Raw genomic sequence first — 20,478 nt, 5'->3', positions numbered from 1 at the left:
TCACTTTCTCTACATGGTGGAGCAGGAATTGCTCAGAGAATATTCCCAAGGACTTTTGCTGTTGTTGCTGTGGTACATGCTGGTATAGAGGACTAGTTGGCACACATCCACTTAAATAAGTCAACATTCCTACCCTGAAGTAGTAACTCCTAATCATTCTTCAAAGTTACCACTGTCACCTCTACCTAGAAACCGTCCCTGAACTCTCCAACTGGGGCCTGGTGCTCTGGGCCCTCCGTGTTCTGCCATCATACTGGCAGATCCTACTTGTATTCTGTCTACTTAATCTGTCTCCCACATAGGAGGAAGAAAAGATCTGGGTATTAATCATTTATATATAAGCAGGAAGATGAAAAAGCAGGAAGATGAAAAGTAAATGACTGATGAATGACAAAATCTACGGGAAAAATTCACATGCCTGGACATCAGAGTCACACAATTTCACTACCAAATATATAAAGTGCATGCTGCAGAGGGTGTTAGCTGTCTGCTCAACATTAACTTTCCCATTATCCCAAAATGCCCAGAGAAAGCAAGGAAGGAAGGAAGGAAAGAAAGATAAATAAAAAGAAATCTGCATGATCACACACACCATCTCCCTTGCAGAGATGTTCTGGCTGACGAGATGTAAATAGAAGTCATTAGGTCAGATATCTGGGAAAAGTCTTTAAAATCAAGTAGGGAGATCCTTTTGCCCCTCCCTCTCTTCCCCCTTTCTGCTGTTCTGAGAGCACATGTGATGGCTGGAGCTCCAGCAGCAAGCTCAGATCATAAGGAATCTTTGAGGATGGAAGCTATGAATGAAGTATGGCAGAGCAGAAGGAACCTGGATCTCTGATGATGGAGGACCAACTGTATCAGCTCCAGATCCCTGCCTCCACATCTTTTTTATATTTAAAATAGATAAGTAAATAAATATTTTGCATTTTGTTGTTCAGTCGCTAAGTTGTATCCGACTCCTTGCAACTCCTTGCACTACAGCACACCAGGCTTCCTTGTCCTTCACCATCTCTGAGTTTGCTCAAACTCACTTGCACTGAGTGAATGATGCCACCCAACTATCTCATCCGCTGACACCCCCTTCTCCTCTTGCCCTCAAATTTTGCATTTAGGCCACCATTATTTTGAATATGCTATTGTACATATTTGAGCCTAATCCTAACATAATATAACAAATTCTTTTATTAATACTCATTGATAATAAGTATTTCTTTTATTCTAATCATAAAATTAAATTTTAAATCTATGTCCAACATTTGGAATAGTGCCTGTGTGCCAGGTAGTCTGAAGACACAGATATACAGAAGAGGAGAAGGAGACATTTTATAACTGATTAAAATGCAAGTAACAGTTCATTACTTTCTCTGGAAAAAAAAAAAGGAACTATTTTACTGATTTTACGGTGTCGCAATGAGAGATTGTTAATTTTAAAGTTAAAGCTTATATTTCCTTATGTTAATTCCAGTTACTCTTCTTCCCCAGTGATAGCAGGTGGGAGGGCTTTGGGTGGTCAGAGTAATTCCTCCCCGACTTCCTGCCACGGAGCCTGAGTGGATCAAAAGGCCAAGAGAATGAAGAGACTTTTCTCCTTCCAAACAGCTCCTCGGCCCCTTGAAATGAATGAGCAGCTCCTTTAACAGACTTTCTCCCTTCCTCCGCTCCCCTCGTCCACCCCCCGCCCCGCCCCCCCGGCTCACATTCCCCATGGTTGGTGAGGCAGAAAATTCACAAGAACAAAGCTCTTACCCTAAAAAGATCCTCTTTTCACTCTAGGGTCAGTTCCACACCGGGGGCTTCCAGAGAAGTCATCTTGAAATTAAGAAAAGCAAAAAAGTTGCATAGATGTCAGGGAGATCACACACACCAAGGTGCCCAGCTTCAGCCCTCCCACCCCGCACCACACGCGTGTGCTCCATGGGAACCCATAGATAGCACTCCTCAGGCAGGCTCCCATGACTCAGGGTGTGCAAGGAATCTCCAAACCCGGGAGACCAAGGAATGGATCCTCTCCCTGCCTGGTGTGAGTCCTGGGCAACTTCTAGGGACCTCATCTTACCCTTCTAAAATAATGGGCAAAGAGCCCGCACCCTGCCTCTCTCACACAGCAGGATGTCTGGCCAAGAGGATGTGCCATTTGTGATAGAGTTCTGCCTTCTCCCTGCCCCCCAGGACAGGTGGCCTGTCACTCCAGCCTGACTGCGTGGGAGCCTCCTGGCATATATCTACCCGGCGCCCCCTTCCCCATCCCCAGCCTTTTGGGACACACCAACATGCATTTGGGTTAATTAAAGTCAACATTCTTTACACTTCACCCCTTATAAAATGTCCAAAGGCTAGATTCCACATGGAGCCCGCTCTTACTCAGCTGGGGTGCCAGTGTGGCCACCCTCATTCCACATCAGTCAGTCTGGGGACAAGATTCAGCATCCAGGGCTCCCTGGGATCAGCCGCCCCCCTCGGAGCTGGTCCAGCCCCCACCCGGAGTGGTAACCAGAATGGGCTAAGGGGCGGCCAAGCACACACTCCTACTCTGTGCCCTGGGGCCAGGCCAAGGTGATCGAGTTCCTTCTCCAGTCAGAAACCCCATCACCTCTGGCTCCAAAGTAATAAACACAGTCTTGGGGCTTGAACTGTTAACACGGTTCATTTCTGGGCCAAATCCCTGAAGCTGAAGGGTTTATTTTTAAGGACAAGCAGTTTGCTGTTTTCAGCGTTTCTCATCAGAAATAGTGCAATTCAGCCCGATCTGCATTGGAAGCATAATTTATCATCTCACACAGATGGTTGACTAAGGGTGGGGAGGAGGCTTACTTTCCATTTTAGTTCAGCAAACGCTTCCTGAGCTCCTGCATGTGCCAGGCAGGGAGCAAGGCACTGGGGATGCACTGACCATCAGGCAGGCTCCTGGCTTTGAGATGTTCACAGTCTAGGTGGGAGACAGACCTCTAATCCCAGCTTTGGCATCAGAGAGTCTCAGGGTCTATTGGACAATAGCCATTTACTACTGGAGTCTTGTTGGGAAAATTACCTTACCTCCTTCTAGCTTTTGATGTCATTCCGTTCTAAGTCATTTTTGATTCATTTCAAACCCATAAACTGCAGCACGCCAGGCTCCCCTGTCCTTCACTATTTCCTGGAGTTTGCTCAGATTCATGTCTGTTGAGTTGGTGATGCTATCTAACCATCTCATCCTCTGCTGCCCCCTTCTTTTGCTTCAATCTTTCCTTGCATCAGGGTCTTCCATGAGTTGACTCTTCATATAAGGGTTGTCAACTTTGTTGATCTTTTCAAAAAACCAAACTTATGTTCTGTTAATTTCCCCTGTTGGTTTTCTATTTTCTGTTTCACTAATTTCCACTCTAATCTTCATTATTTCCTTCCTTCTGCTTGCTTTGGGTCTAGTTTACTCTTTTATTTTGTTTCTTCTTCTCAGTGAAGTGGATGATCAGAGTATCTATGTGAAATCTCTCTTCCCTTTGAACATAGTCACTCACAGCTATAAATTTCCCTCCAAGCACTGTTTTACCTATATCCCATACAATTTCCTACAGTATGTTTCTATTTTCATTCATCTCAAAGTATTTTCTAATTTCCTCTTTGATTTCTTCTCTGACTCATTGGTTGTTTAGTATTGTGCAGTTTAATCTCCACATATTCGTTACTTATTTTGTTGATTTCTAACTTCCTCCCATTGTGACTGAAGAACACATCTTATATAATTTCAGTCTTTTTAAATGTACCGAGGCTTGTTTTATAGCCTAGTATGTGGTCTGTCTTGGAGAATATTCCGTATGCACTTGAGAAGAACATGTGTTGTTGTGGTCGGGTGGAGTGCTCTAGCGATATTTGTTATTTCTCGTCAGTTATTTATAGTGTTGTTAAAGCCTTCTATTTCCTTGTTCATCTTCTGTTTGTTTGTTCTACCCATTGTTAAAGGTGAGGGTATTTAAGTTTCCAATTATTGTCACTGAATTGTTACCTCCCCTCTTGGAACCTTGTTTCCTTAGAGGAAAATAATTATTCTTGCCTTGCAGAGATGTAGAGATGTCCATTCTGCTACCCGATGGATGTTACTGATGTATCTCAGAATGACCTGACAGAATAGAGGACAGTGGTGGTGAGGATTTCCTAGAATAACTGGGAGGTTCTGGGTTAAGCCAGCACAGCTTCAGTATGAAAACCAAAACCCTTCTTAAAGAGAAAGGTGTCTACTTCTGCGGACTTATATTCAGTATATGCAGATCTCTTGTACAAAAAAAATAAAAACTAAGTAGCTGACAAATCCTAACTTCTCATCCTTCATTTGCTAGCTGAGGTCTAAAATTCCTTCATAGAAATTTCTTGTGATAACCTATTTATCTATTCATACATAAATCTTCTCATCATCCATACATCTCTTCCTTCCTTTCTTCCACCTCTACAAATATTTACTGAGCCATCTTCTCTGGGTCAGATTCTGGTCCAGGGACTGAGGGCACGGAAATAGGACCTGCTATAAAGGCTCTGTCCCATCTAGGAACTGACCCTGATGTGGAAGCAGGTAAGTAAAATATATAAATACAAATGTTACACGAAAGGAAGGGACGAAAGGTTTGGAGGGCACCGGAGAGGAAGTGAGCTGCCCGATGGGAGAGCGAGGAGAGGAGATCGAGATGACTCCCCAACAAATGTTAACAGAACTGAAGAGAAGTTGTCAACAGAGGCTTGAGTTTCATAACCCTCCCTGCCCCTGCCAATCCTCCCAGGTAAGAGGGGGCCCATGGGAGGAAAAGGGAGGAAAACAAGAGGATGTTACACAAAGTGAGTCATCCAGCCTCAAATAACTGAGGACTGCAAAGGCAGAAAGTTCTTGATTTGGAAGTTTGCCAGCTTCAATGCTATTACAAAAATAACCGTGATGAATTCACATTTCTCTGCAAGGATGGGTCCACCGTAACACTGAAACCTCAGCCATAGGAAATCGGAGCTTTGGGCCCCATATGTTCAAAATCATGCTCTTATTTTGGTCAAATTTTCTTGAAGAAGTTAAAAGCTGTATTTTCCTATTGAAAGTGGTCCTGCTCTTCCATGCCTGTCGGGGCCATTCCTGCTCAGGGTTCAGAGCTGCTAGATGCCTTTTATTTGGCTCTCAGTCTCCACAGAACTGTTGTTGCTGTCAGGTAAGTGGATAGACTCTCCTCCTTAAAACATGAAAAATAAGCTAATCAATATTTGTCATATGTCCACTACGTACGCTGTATAGCAAGAGGAAAAACCCTTCACCAGAACTATTGGATCCACCTAAAGACACAGAAAGAGGGAAAAGTCATGAAACAGTTGCTTTTTTTTTTTTTTTAATTAAGAGCTATCTATGCATAAGGGCAAGACCAAGAGTCATGTACTGAAGGCTTCCTAAAGGCAGAGCACAGAACCGAAAATCATAGATTCTGGAGCCTAACTCAGCCTGCTGGACTTGGACTTAAACTTTCTGAACCTTGGATTTCTTATCTGAAAAAAAAAAAAGAGAGAGAGGAAAAAACTGGCTCTTACATGAGGCTGAAAATAAAATATCTGGTTTATGGTTAATATTCAAAAGTGTGGTGTTCTCTTGTCTCCACAAAGGAGGTAACAGTGACTCAGATCCCTGAAGCTGGGTGGAATCTGACAGGTGAGTAGAAGGCGGAAAGGCCTCCCAGGAGGCAACAGCAGCCGCGCATCCTGGCAGAAAGAACAATAGGGTACCATGGATAAGCACCTGCATCCTAATTCTAGCTCCACTGCTCACTGGTCAGGTGATCTTGAGTAAACCACTCACCTCTTGATGTCTCAGTTTTCTCATCTGTAAAATGGGAACACTAATAGACCCTATCTTCTGGATTATGAGGGTTCATTGAGTTAAGATGAGTAAGCACTTAGAACAAGACCTGGTACTTAGGGATGGGTCAGTTGATGTTATCTGTTGTTATACATGCAGGCGAGTGAGAAGACCAAGTTCAACGTGAATTGGGGAATAAAAGAACTAATAGGAAGACTAGGCCCAAATTTTAGAGGACCTTAAGTGTCCGATTTTTCTGGATGCTTGATTAAGGCAATAAAGGTCCCCTTCAGATTCTTGAGTGGGGGCTGATATGAATTAATTATAAATTGAAATACAGCCATGGAAATAAATGGACTCCTGTTGCTCTTTTAATTATACCAAAAAAGGCTATTTCTTGAATAATGACTCAAGGCTCCTTCCTCCGTCTCCTAAGATGGCATTCTTTGGAGAAAAGTTTAGAAAGCAAAGCACATAGCACATAACTAGGCATTTCTTCACTCGGATCTCTTTTCACCTTCAATCCCATGAAATCGCTGGAGAGTCTGGCACTTGGGGTGTCCGCTATTGTTTTGGCTTTTCCAATGAGGGGGCGCAGCCACTTTCTGAAGTCACTAGGCTCATTGTCTGGGCTGCCTGGCTAAGCCCACCCATCCTCCCCTCGCTCCCACCCACACCCACCCACAGCCAGGCCAAGTCAATCCGGGGATATCCCACAAATCTCCACCATGCTCTCAAAGAGCGATGCCGTAATTCCTAGGATCACCGGATAAGTGGCAGGAAGGTGAGTGGCGTGAACGTGATACCCCATCCCACTGCATTCAGATCTGAGCTTTTAGAGACTGGCAGAATCAAGGAAATGACTGGGGGAAAGCAGCCTGCCTTCTGGAAATGCTGATGAGAATGGCAATTAGCATAAATGTGATTTTGACACACGTGTGGAAGTTCTTTTGTACAGAGAAATCACAAATGCTGGCTCTAAGAGAAAGGCCGTGCGGTGGTCCTCTAAGTGCTTTGTGGCAGAAAAAACCACTGTAGCACAAACCATATGGGGCCAACTCATGGGGATAAAAACCCTAATTCACGTTATTTTTGGCCTTCATGATCCAGAAAACAAAAAAGACTATGGACTCTGACAAATGTAATAGGAAAAAAATTCCTTTGAATCTGTGATTTGCTTAGCAGGAAAAAAAAAAAAAAGGAAGTCAGGTAATCCTTAAGTGACCCCAAGTGGTAAAAATATCCCAGCAGAAGTGTTTAGGTGTTGGTGGGTATTCTCGGTGTGACACTAGCGCCACCTGGTGCACCTGGCTGGGAACGACAAGCCACAGACCCCCAAGGAGCTGATGTACGTAGCCCTGAGCTTTTTTATCTTTTCTCACGGTGCCAGGTTGTGAGCCAACAGCGGGGAAATGAATTTAAAAATTTATGGACGGAAGCGTATGAGGACAGATTTTGTTATTACAACCAACACAACTAACACCAAAATTTCAAGTGAACGGTATTTAATGATGTGGATATAATCCAATATAGCTTTTCAGAGCCAAACAAAATACCTCAAGTTTCCAGCCTGGGTGGCTACCAGTGAGCCAGTTCTCTCCCCAGAATGTCTTCAAAGTCATGGGAGTGCCTGCTAAACCTGACTGCCCTTAGGCTGACCATCGCCTTGCTGCATGAGCTTCCACTGGGACGACTGCCCCAGAGGTTTCCTTGTCCCCTCCCGTCATTACGTAACAGTTTCCCACAGGGCAGGGTCCTGACCGGTTCCCTCACCCTCAGCATCTCTCTGTCCAAACACAGAGCCCTTCTTTCCCTGCACAAGTCATATGAACATTGTTGTCGCTCAGTCACATCTGACTCTTTGTGGCCCCAAGGACTGTACTCCGCTAGGCTTCTCGGTCCATGGGATTTCCCAGACAAAAGTACTGGAGTGGGTTGCCATGTCCTTCTCCAGGGGAATCTTCCTGACACAGGGATCAAACATGCATCTCCTAAATTGGCAGGCAGGTTTTTTACCACTGAGCCAACATACTTAATTGCTAACACTTGAGCAACATTGGTTTCAAGGGAACCGCAGTGAAACAAAGGAAAGTTTGTTAGCAGACAGACACACCTTTGCTCCCAGGAGACTCTATTGATGCCATTCCTATTGGCCATATCTCCCCACCTCCTAAATGGCAACCCACTGCAGTATTCTTGCTTGGAGAATTCCATGGACAGAGGAGCCTGGCGGGCTGCAATCCATGGGGTCACAGAGAGTCGGACACGACTGAGTGACTAACACACATACACACCCCACCTTCAAACTCCATGCTGGCGACTCCTGTTCAGATCAGGATTTTCATGCGAGATTCTCTTCCCTGAAACCCTGACCCACCCCCAAAGCAGAAGACGCTTGCCATCCAATCATTACCCTACAAGAGAGACAACCCCTCACTGTCTCTTCAAATCCTACTTGTCAGGAGCAAGTATTTATCCTTTGGGATTTAAATTAGGCAACATACAGCCCAGCAGCCAACTGGAGCCTTCTCTGGTGGACAGGATGTGTTAGCAAGCTGGGGAACAAGATTGAAGGTAAAATAATGAGGTGAGCCAAATACTTCCAGAGGCTCATACTGTGGTTCTGGGTCAAGCAAAGGAAATGTTTTAAATACAAACAAAGTGGCAAAAAAAAAGTTAAATGGGTTTTGAAAAACTGAAGCATTTTCTTAAAAGATTTGTCTGGATTTGCAAAGCAACTATTTCAAAAGGAACCAAATTCATCTGGCTACAAGTTTTATTTTTTTTAAATAACCCTATTAGTTTCTCCAAAATGGTACCACTTTTATCAAAAATTTTTCTCGACAATAACCTCTCTGCATAGTGTAATAGAAGGGTTCCAGCCTGAGTCTAAACTGTGTTGAACTTTAAGACACGTATCTGCTGGAGCATGTGTGGAGGTCACACAATGATTTGCAGCAGGACCAAGAAACATCTAGTCAGGTCATTTAAAGCAGCAGCTTTCAACCTTGGCAGCACATAAGCATCACCTGGGGTACCTGGCTCCACTCCAGAACAATAAAATCAGAATTTCTGGAGGTGAAGGACAGATACTCGTTTTTTTTTGTTTGTTTCCCTAAGGTGGTCCCAATGCACATCCAGGACTGAAAACCACTTAAGCACAGAAAGGGTCTGCATTAAAGGCAGTGGACCTGCCCCGGAAGACAAGCGATTCTGATGCTGCAAGCATCTCTCCCTCAGGTGTCCCTTTCAGTCGTCTCACTTGAGTCTTGGAGTAAAAGATTGCAGTGAGGGTACTTCCCTGGTGGTCCAGTGGTTAAGACTTCACCTCTCAACGCAAGGGGTGCAGGTTCAATTCCTGGTCAGGGAAATGGGATCGATCTCACATGCCTCACGGCCAAAAAGTTGCAATATAAAACAGAAGCGATGTTGCAACAAATTTTATAAAGACTTAAAAATTGGTCCAAACCTCTAAGAGTATTTCTCCATATCTGTGTTTCTTGATGTGTGGTTGAAGACTCATCTGCATCACAATCTTAGGAATTTGTTATAGATTCTGTCCAACTCTTTGTGACCCCATGAACTGCAGCCCACCAGGCTCCTCCATCCACAGGATTTCCCAGGTAAGAATATTGGAATGAGTTGCCATTTCCTTCTCCAGAGTATCTTCAAGACCCAAGGAAAACCAGCATCTCCTGCATTGGCAGGTGGATTCTTTACCATTGCGCCACCTGGGAAGCCCATTTCAGGCCCCACTTTAATCCCAAAGATCTCTTCCAGTGACTTATACCTAGGAATTGGTAGCATTGCTGGGATCAGGTCCAGGCCTATCTGACTCCAGGTTCTTTCCAACTCCCCATCAACACTTCTGACCAGTAAAACTGGAATCTCCATGAGAAAAACTAGCGCTTTAGATGGTTTTAATGAAAGAAAATTCTTTAAATCCACAAAATGGAAAACAACAGTAAAAATTCCCCTCCTACTCCTCCCACCAAAGGAATCCTCCATCAATTACTCTGTAGCAGAAAAATATTATCCCTCCCTTTCCTTCCTGTTCCACTACATTTTTTCCCTTCTAACAAATATTCCTTTTTCCCCCAAATAAGGTCACTTGGAAAAAAAATTCCTGACAGATGTCAACATCATAGGGAAATAATAAAATAATTATATAAGGAAAACTACCCCAGATCTCACTTTATATTCACCTACACATTTTCATATTTGTCAAGATACAATAAAGTGCATAAGTTGGAAGAATAAGGTGAAAAGTTTAACTACATAGTTTTGCCCATTTAGAATTGACTGGGAAATTTTTTTTTTTTAATCTGGACCATTTTCAGTCACTGCCACATATTTCTACCTTAAAAAGAAAAGTGAAGCCTTGCACCTTATTTACAGCAAGTCTGGATCTCTGTCTGTAGTATAATGATGGCAGTGGAGCAGGAGTGGGGGAGGGCGGGGGGATAGAGTCACGTGCAAAGAGGCTGCAGGTCAGACTTAAGAGGACTTCTGCTCACTGGCCCCAATTCACACAGCACATGAAGAGACAGGGTGAAAACAGACTTTCACTGCAACAAGTACTATTTCAGTGTAAATTAAGTTGCCCAGAATTCTTCCCATATTTTTAGTGTGAATGCCAACCAGAACAACCCTTTCAGAAAGCCACCTGAAGATGACCCTGAAAAATGTTCATAAAATTTCTTTGCTTCAATAATCCAGCTTCTAGGAATTCAAGAGAAGGAAAACAATCCAGAAGACACAGCAAAGATGTTCATGGTTAACACAGGACAACTGTGAACAGTGCGCGCGCATGCTGAGCCGCTTCAGTTGTGTGTGACCTTATGGACCATAGCCCACCAGGCTCCTCCGTCCATGGGGTTCTCCAGGCAAGAATACTGGAGGGGGTTGCCATGCCCTCCTCCAGGGGATCCTTCCAACGCAGGGATCAAACCCAGGTCTTTTATATCTCCTGCACTGACAGGCGAGCTCTTTACCACTCATGCCACCGGGAAAGCCCATCAAATGTGGTCCAAGTGCCTCTCATCTGCTGACTTTGGCTGAATGTTTAACATAATCCTGAGTGATGAGAATTACTTTCACCATTTTTATGAACAAAGGAACGGAAGCATAGAGAGCCCATTCACATCTAGATCTGGCACCTGAGGTTCACAGCCGCCTCAGTTTCCCTCAAAGCTCAGTTACACGGACCACGCACCTCTAATGGATCATGCAGCATTAAAGTCTTTACAAGAAAATTACTTACACTGAATGTATAAACTTTTAATACTGTAAGAATTAAACTGTGTATCAAAACATTTACAGGAAAAAAAAGAAATGAACACAAATGTTACCTACTGACTTTCTCTGCAAGTGGGAATTTGCAGAAAATAGGGAAATGTGAGGATTACTCTAACCTGAAGTTCCCATTTCTGTTTACAATAGGAAAATGTTTATTAAAAATGAGGTAGAGAAACAATTCTTCACATCTGTAGTATTAATCAGAGGCCTGAACAATGGGCACCTAGAAGTAGAGGACCCGGCATAAACGGAAGGACTGATGGAGATGCGAGTGGGAAATCAGGTCTCCAGGCAACCCCTCCGATAGTCTGGCTGTATGTCGCTTCCTCTTTTAAAAACTCTGTTGCCTGAGTAATTGCAGTTGAACAGTAATTTGAAGAGGAAAAACCAAATAGTTCCTTCCACAGTCTCCCAGCTCTATCCTGCATTCCTCTCTGATCTCCCCATTTGGACCTGCGAATCATCTTCTGAAGGGAGACCCAAGATTAAGAGCTGAAACTAAGAAACCCAGGTTCTGGTTCCGGTTCTACACACAGGACCATGTGAACATGTATTCCTAGAAACAGCTTCTGTCCCTACAAGACGAGAACATGAGCAAGACCAGGAAGCTCCCTTCCAGCTCCAGTGTGAGATGGTCTAGGTCTCAAGTGTCTTCTTCGCCATTTGTCAATTAAAAACTCATCTCTAAAGCAGTGATTTCTGTGCACACACACAGCAAGCAGCTGCCACTGCACAGTTCGAGACTGGCTACGGTGGTTGCAGGAAATCCCATGGCAGGGGTCTAGGTACAAGTGGAAGAATGGAATCCTCATACTCACCGCACATCAAGTGTAACTCAATATGCTCAGTAATGGTTTACATAATGAATTTCACTCAAGAGTTTCTTTGAAGAAAATATTTTGGGGCTAAAATATTTGAAAACCATCATGCAAGAAATGACAGTAGTGTGTGCTCTTACAGAATCTCTAGGGCAAGAATAATCCTCCCAAAGAAACTACTTGGTGAGCTAAGAGTGAAAAGGCACAAAAGAACAATTCAATTGTGTCCATGTGAATGTTCTCTTTTTCTTCTGATATTTTAAAAGGTAAGACAGTTTAAGGAAATTTCAAAAAATTGCTTTTAAGACCTTGAGGGACATCAGAATAGTTTCATCCTTACAGAATGTATCATCTGGAAAGAAAGGTTCTTAAAAAGAAGATGGGCCTTCAAGGATACCATCATCAGATCAGTCGTCAGTCCTTAAAATGCATAACCTCTTCTAACTCATGATAAAAACTTCAGGCTTCCAAACTAACCCAGCTGTCCTTCCACCTTGGGATCCTCCACTTCTCTTTCATGACTCTTTCCAAGCTTCCCCATACACCAAGGCAACCAGAAGCATCTCGAGGCTGTCTCCATTTAGGACCACTTCTTGCAAAAATCCTCAAGACCATCACTAATGGTTCCCCACAGTCCTCTACCACACACACACACACACACACACACACACACACTTGATTTCCTAATGGTTCCCCACAGTCCTCTACCAAATACACACACACACACACACACACACACACACTTGATTTCCTAAACCCAGAGCTTTCTTGAAAAGAAACATTATAAAATAACTGTAAAATAAGACACAAATGTTCACAAAAATACAGTCATCAAATTTATTCTTTTCATTAGGTTTGGCATTCTATGAAGATTTTCTAAGACTGATGTTTCTTGACATGCAAGAGTTAGCACTCATAGCTTAAGTTACTATAAATACTGCTGCCTGGAAGCAGCACAACTATTTTAGAGTTTTAAGACCAGACTTTTATTACTCAAATGTTATTCTGTGTATGTTAAAATCAGAAGGTTCTGAACAGCTGGTTAGGAAGGTAGCCAAGATGCAGGAAAGATGTCTGGGCCTCCTTTTCAAGGGCAGCCAACTCTTGAACCGTAGGAGCCAAAATATCCACGTGGCCTTTATAGCTTCCACCTGGATCACACACACGAATCACAAAGAAATGCAAATGACACGCTTGAAATAACTTGTCAGCAATACTTTCACTCAATTATATCAATTTAAACATTGCTTCCAGCAATAAAGATGTACTTACTACTAGGCAAGTTACCTCCCAAACTGTGAGTTTTAAAAATGTTAAATTAAATCGATTAAAATCAATGGTTAGGCCTTACTAACAGCTGTCCCAATATCCAATACCCCTCCCAACCTCTCCCCCATCATCTTCTCCTTGATTTAGACACCATCAGTTTAGCCTGAATCTTTAAAAAATTTCAGGAATCAGCTAAGGGCATCATAGGTAATTTATCACTTGTTCAAAATTATTGTTATTCTCTTGTTTCCTAGTAATTCCATACATTTTTAACTACTCTGATGACATTAACACCTCCACAGAAACAGCTAAGCTTCTGTCCTTCACTCACATACAGATCACAAAATAAAAATGCTGCAAGACAAGTATGAACAAAGTGCTATGAGAGGAACACGAGGGAATGATTAATATGCTAAAAATACACAATCAACATAAGGAAATGAAACACTCTCTTCTTAAACTAACGCTCAAAAAAGGATACACTCACATGTAAAACAGAATTAAAAGTAATTCACAGCTTACCACCAAGAGTTCTTTTCTGGCCGTAAGTAACCTTCCCATCAAATTCATCTACTGGTACTTTTATATCTGGCTCAACCTGAGAAATGGTACAGTTCAGGTGTTCCTCTATCTCGGACAGCAACTGAGAAAAGGAGAGGAAATTCAAGTATTTTCATATAAAAATTTCATTTTGACAAACCCAAGCTGCATTTTAATAGCATCAAAACCAGGAAGGCTAAAGGGAAGTAAGATTTCTGAAGAGATGAACTCACAAGTTACAATTTATAAACTACAGTAACTTAAATGCAGTCTATTCTTACCAACTTTAATGACACTTTGTGCGTTACCTGCATCTCATTGTACCATATGGTACAGCCACCATCTTCCTTGAGTCTTGTGTTATAACACCCTTTCCCACGGCTGCTACATACATGATACCAAACCTATATTAAAGAAGGAAAAACAGATTAAACATGTACAGCGACTGACATACTAGATATCTTTGTTCTTAACTAGTCTGCAGCTATGGTATGTCATCCAATCACTACCACCATCAGTAGCTCACTAACTAGGTCTTCTGAAAGAGTTCTTTTTGAGAGGAATCGAAAAGATTTTCCAAAACAGACTTCCATTAGATGTCAATAAAAGGAATTCTCAGATTAAAAAAAAATAAGAAAAAATGTCAAGTATTAGAGAATGCTATCTCAAGATCAGTATCAAAAATTAAAAGTTCAAAGGTTTTCCGTAAGAATGAAATATAGCAAAAAGCAAAATGCACAATATCTAGTTTGGGCAATGAGTTTGTAGGCGTTTCTGATGCCTGCAACTATTCTGTAAATCTGAATCAATTTATATCAAAATAATAAGCTAACTCTCTCTCCCATAAAAAGTCTACCATGGCAAAAAAAAAAAAGTCTACCATGGCATGATGCTAAACAGGGTTTAAATACCTTTCAGTGAAAACAATTACATGAGAGCTTTTAGGGAAAATTACATTTTGTATTGTTCCTTTCTGAACTTAATCCTACTAGTTGTCTATTCAATGAATAAAGAGAAAAAGATGCCATAAAAAGTTCATTTATATTCCATATGCACCTGAATTCAACATAAATGAAAACTCAAACTGCTTTTATTCCCAGTATCTAAAATGACAATGCAAACAATGAATATAACACAGCACTAAGAAGATCACCTTCTCTTTTTCTGTTGCCACCAGGGAAATGGCCAGACCCATCCTGAAAGATTTTAAAAGTCTCCATTAGACTTTATTCCAGAAGCAAAGAAGCTTAAAAAGGAAAAAACAAAATCACAGCCATACCTTTCAGCTCTTCCTACTCTGCCAATGCGATGGACATAGTTTTGCTTTTCATCAGGCAAGGTGACATTTATGACTGTAAATAAAAAGTTATTACCAATTGACATAAGGTCCTAAAATTTTCAAACATATCTGATGTTTTTTGTTCTAAATATTTGAATCATATTAAAACAGTTTCCTTTGCATTCCTTAAAATTCAAAATGCAAGCATAAAAGATTTCTTTTTACCATAAGGAACACCGTGGATATCAATTCCTCTGGCAGCTACATCTGTGCAAATCAAGAATCTGACATCTCCTTTCTAAGAAGAGCAGACAGGAGAGAGAGGGATTTATTAGGACGTACACTAAAAAAATAAACATAAATGCCATCTTTCTACTAAATGAGACCTCTAATCACGAATGTATTACTATCAGATTAGAGGAGAACAAGTTTTTCATTTTTAAGTTTACAATTTGCCAAAATATGACATTCAAGGTGAATAAATCAACGACTGGATTCATTTCTGCTTTTTTTCACATAAAGGTTATTAAACCACTGCTAAAAATTTGGCTTTATCTTTAGATATCCTAACTGGTAATTCGCAAGATAAGACAGAATAAAACATAAAAACATAAGTATTACCTTTACCCTTATACTAAAATAATTCAGAATCCTAGGTATTTTACCTTGAGGTTACACTTTTGAGGACAGCAGATAAAAATCCCAAAGAGAGTGGGCCCCTACTCTCACCAAGAATATACAAACTGGCCTTCAGTTGTCATTTGTGCCACAAGGCACAGCAATTAAGAGATTGGAGTGGGTGAAGGGCACACTGACTTCCGGCCCAGGACAAGGCCAGTATAGAGAGGCGGCAGAGATGCTGAAATAAGGCCAGGCGATCTGTTGTAACATCCACACCAACTACACTCAGCGCAGAATCAGGATCGAAAACTCCTAGGCCCAGTAACTTGCCACTTTTTTCATATCAGGGGTCTGAGAGAAATGATATTTATACTATATGCTGGGATAAACACACTGTGATAAATGATGAGAGAGCCTGTGGATGGAGGTTACTGACTTTGAATTCCAAATGGCTCAAGTCCCACTATCGATACCAAGAGGTATACAGCCTGTCATGGGCTGCAATCAAGTAACTGGGACACTCTTCCGCAAATCATTAAAAATATATTTAATTCTACAAAACCATATTCTGATGCTCGGAGAAGGCAGTGGCACCCCACTCCAGTACTCTTGCCTGGAAAATCCCATGGACGGAGGAGCCTGGTAGGCTGCAGTCCATGGGGTTGCTGAGAGTTGGACGCGACTCAGTGACTTCACTTTTACTTTCATTTTCATGCACTGGAGAAGGAAATGGCAACCCACTCCAGTGTTCTTGCTTGGAGAATCCCAGGGACAGCAGAGCCTAGTGGGCTGCCGTCTATGGGGTCACACAGAGTTGGACATGACTGAAGCAACTTAGCAGTAGCATTCTGATACTGGTCTTAAATTCATCTACAAATTAAGTTCCCTACGGATATTAGTACAATTAAAAAACAAAAAAGATCACAGACATGATTCATCTAGTGATGCTTCTAAAAATACCTATGAAAAAATTTAGCTAAAATTTTCTTAAGTTGAAAATTCTTACCATAAAAGTGCTGTGCCAACAGAGAACACATAATTTACCATCTGACTGTTAAAGATAATGAGGCCCTGCCGTGATGAGGATATACCAACAGGGCAGAAATATTTTGAAATTTCTAGGACAAGAATTGCTTTAAGAATATTAACTGGAATTGATTCAAAACTAGGTACAACTGCCCTCTTAAGTATTAAGGAAATGCAGTCAACTAAATATCGGTACCTTGAATCTTTCCAAGTTTTGCTTCCTCTCATGAGGCTTTCTGTCACCATGAAGACAAACACAAGAGAACTGATGTCCCTTTTTATCAGGTCCTAGTGAAAAGCACATTAAAGAGTCAATCTTGGGAAACATTATGCCTAGGAATATATCCAAAAACCAGTAACATTTAGACTACAATGGTGCATATAATTCCCTGGAAATCTAAACTCCAACTTGTCATAAAACATGGTTGACACAATTTCTGTCCTAGGTAAAATGCCATTAAAATGAACTCCATGAGCATTAAAACTGATCTGCTTTGCTTTGAAGGACATTTTAAGTAACCTCTCCCAATCTGCAACAGTGGTTCCTATGTACACCAGGACCTCATCTAACCCATGTAAAGAACCAAAAAGTAAACAAAAGAGATCCTTCTTGAAAGAAGCAAAAACAGTCATTATGAAGTTCATGTCCTTACTAAATGGCCACGCCCACACGCCTAACTTCCTCAAGGTATTCTAAGCAATTTAGTTATCTGCTTTCCTGGCCAAAGCAGATTAGAAGTACCAAACCAGGAGGGAGCAGTGGAATTTTAGAGCCAGGTACAGTAGCAGCAAGTCCTTAAAAAGAAACTCTTCAAGTAGACACAGTCACAAAAACCAGTGCGTCCAGACCAGAGTAGAAATGGTCACTAAGTCTTTCAATTTTGCAGTATGTTTGAAAATATAGTAAATGTTGGGAAAAGATATAAAGTAAAAATTACCATTAACACTTACTATATTTGCTTCACCACATACCTATCCCTCTATCCTTCTATCAACTCACTTTTACATTTTTGATGCATTTCAACGTAAACTGCAGTTATCAGTACACAGTTCAGCAATGCATATCATTAACCAGAGCACAGTATTCGTTTATGTTTCTTTGTTTTCTCTTGGAGGTTAAAGTTACATACAAGGAAATATACAAATCTTAAGTGTACACTTGTTGAGTTCGTGACAAATGTGTAACTTACACGGCCCAAAGCCCTATCAAGGTACAGAACGTGAAGATCATCCACAAAGAACCTTCTTGCCCTTTCCCACCTATCCACACTCCCACCTTCCTGGGAACAACCACTGTTCTGGACTTTTTCCCATCAGACATTAGTTTTGACTCTTCTAGAAAGTCATACAAATGGAATCACACAGCACAAACTCGTGTTTAAGAATGAAAATTTGGCATAATGCTTCCGAGATGCCACCCATAGTTGTCTCTATCGGCAGCCTATGCCACTTCAGCACTGAGTATCAGCTATTTCACTCAATAAATATTTTGCATTTTGTTTAGCCATTCTCTTATTAATGGCCACCTGGTATACAGTCTGAGGCCATCATGAATAAAGCTGCTGTGGCCATCTTGCACACATCTTTCGTCAATACATGTTTTCACTTATCTTGTCAATACTTGGGAGCTGAACTGAGAGGCCATTAAGACAGCAAAGTAAAATTTTATAAAAAACTGTAGGACCCTTTACATAAGTGCCTGTGCATAACAGGGTATGAGAACTCCCATTTCTCCATATCCTCACCCAAATCAGTGTTTTAAGTATTTTTAATCTAGTCATTCTAATGAGTGTACTTATCTAGTCATCCTAATGAGTGTACGGTGGTATTACAGTGTGATTTTATTTTGCATTTCTCTAACAACTGATTATATTGAACATTTTTTCAGGTTGGTTTATATATTTAACATTAATTACAAGGAGCATAAAATTAGAATTATATCTTCATCATAGAGCAAGTATTTTATTATATAGTGACCTTTTTAATTTCAGTAATTTTTGTCTTAAAGTCTATGGCATCCCTATTAATATTTAAATTCCTGTTTTAGCTGACAGATATATGTTTTTTCATTCCCCTTCCCTCCAATCTTCCTATGTCCTTGGCCATAGTTTTGTTTTCTGTAAACAGCATACAGCTATATATTATGTAGTCTAACAATCTATGCTCTTCATCAAAAGACTTCAACCCACTGAAATACTACAGTTTACTCATATGCTCAGATTTTTTTCACCAGTTCTATTACTCTGTAATTTCTAACTGCTCTGCTTTTTCTCATTCCTCCCCCTTCCTTTCTTACCTTTTTTTTTAAATTAAGGTTTTTCCTCATTTATCGGTTTAGGAGATATATATCTTATTATATAATGATTACACTTGAAATTTTAACATTAATCAAAACCTCACCATTCCTCCAAATAATATAAGGGCCTTAGAATGCTGTGATTCATCTTCACTGCAATGAAACTACCTATGTGGAAAATCATCTCATTGTTTTTCCTGGGGCTGATCATATGGGAAAGTGCTGGATAAGCACAGATGCGTACAGTGCAACATCACTGCTTTAAATCCTGGGCATGAACACTACACTGCATCAACGTGGGACTAATAGTCTATTAGTGAGGAAATGAACACAGTTTATTTCAAGGGAGGAACTATTACCTCCTCCTTGCTGCATAAAATACTGCTCCAAGTTGTCACAGTCGATCTTGGTTCTACAGAAAATAATTGCTTGATCCATCTTGTGTTCCTTGATGGCTCGGACAGCATACTCCCCCTTCAGGATCTTAATAGCTTCAGACCACATCTCTTGAATAACACAACAACAACAAAAAACACAGAATTTCTATCTGAAATTGTCAGGAACACACATAATCACACAGACCTATGGCTTAACTCACCTAAAAATCTCTATTTTAATGCAATTATTATAGACAAAACCAAGCAATAAAAAGATAGGATAAAATGGTGGGAGAATCCACTTGCTCATTTATTTTTGTTTCTCTTTTTTATGCCAGTTTATGGGATACTGAAACACCTATAACCATTCTTCAGATAAAAATGTACATGCACACACACATTAACAAATAAATAGAAATACCCACAACAAAGCTTTGTTCTTACAAAGACCAAAGAACTAATCATATTCTGCCTTGCATTAGTTTTCCTAAATGCTCAGTAAATATGTACTCAATTACTTCAATCCCCTTTAAAAACTAATAAATGGTACTTCCTAAATCAATCTAAACAACAGAAAGTTCATTTTTCACTCTATGAAATCAAAACTTTACATCAAATCTAGTTAGTGACTTCTAAGTTGCCATCCTGCAAGTATCTATTTTTCAGTGTGAAGCTGGGCTATAGTTACTCCACAACTATAACCCAATGTATTTCTAAGGTAGCTCTGATTATCTCTAATTGTAGTAAAAACTAAGTAAAACTTTAACAAGGAAAAATATACGAAGCAGTAAAAATTTCATTTTATAAAATGCATTCTCAAACAATGGGATGATACATTATTTTGACTATCTGTGTGCTCCTCTCCAATTGTACTAGCTGAGCATACATCTTATAAATTTGGAGCTGCACATAAAAATGAGTTCAAAGGAACCCTCTTTAATCAAAATTTCAGATAACTGACCTTTTAGATTACTGACCTTTTAGGTACCTGCCAAAAATCTACCACTGAATCCAACCATGAACAAAATGCAATCTAACGCTTGCCAATGATCCACCTGAGACATGGGACACCAGACCTGCGGCCTAACGGGTTTCAGATCTCTTCTAGGTTCTGTTCTTGAGGCACTAGGCTTCTATCATTGATGGACGTGAATTTGAGC

The 20,478-nt window shown here is 40.8% G+C and overlaps 1 protein-coding gene across 1 annotated transcript in view; it reads right to left on the bottom strand.

The window, feature by feature from the left end:
- Positions 1 to 12,757: 12,757 nt before the first annotated feature.
- The window catches only part of DDX1 (DEAD-box helicase 1), a 31,014-nt gene continuing 23,293 nt past the window's right edge, over positions 12,758 to 20,478 (bottom strand). The window contains exons 19-26 of the mRNA XM_068964165.1: positions 19,301 to 19,447; positions 16,842 to 16,933; positions 15,224 to 15,296; positions 14,999 to 15,071; positions 14,873 to 14,915; positions 14,028 to 14,123; positions 13,702 to 13,822; positions 12,758 to 13,061 (exon numbers count right to left, since the gene is read on the bottom strand). Of these exons, the coding sequence (XP_068820266.1) occupies positions 12,931 to 13,061; positions 13,702 to 13,822; positions 14,028 to 14,123; positions 14,873 to 14,915; positions 14,999 to 15,071; positions 15,224 to 15,296; positions 16,842 to 16,933; positions 19,301 to 19,447 (776 nt within the window). The 3' untranslated portion in view covers positions 12,758 to 12,930. The remainder of the gene's footprint in view (positions 13,062 to 13,701; positions 13,823 to 14,027; positions 14,124 to 14,872; positions 14,916 to 14,998; positions 15,072 to 15,223; positions 15,297 to 16,841; positions 16,934 to 19,300; positions 19,448 to 20,478) is intronic.

Source organism: Capricornis sumatraensis, chromosome 1, assembly GCF_032405125.1.
Source record: "Capricornis sumatraensis isolate serow.1 chromosome 1, serow.2, whole genome shotgun sequence".
Lineage (NCBI taxonomy): Eukaryota > Metazoa > Chordata > Mammalia > Artiodactyla > Bovidae > Capricornis > Capricornis sumatraensis.
The sequence above is the reverse complement of the archived record's forward strand: the minus strand, read 5'-3'. Positions and strand labels throughout refer to the sequence as shown.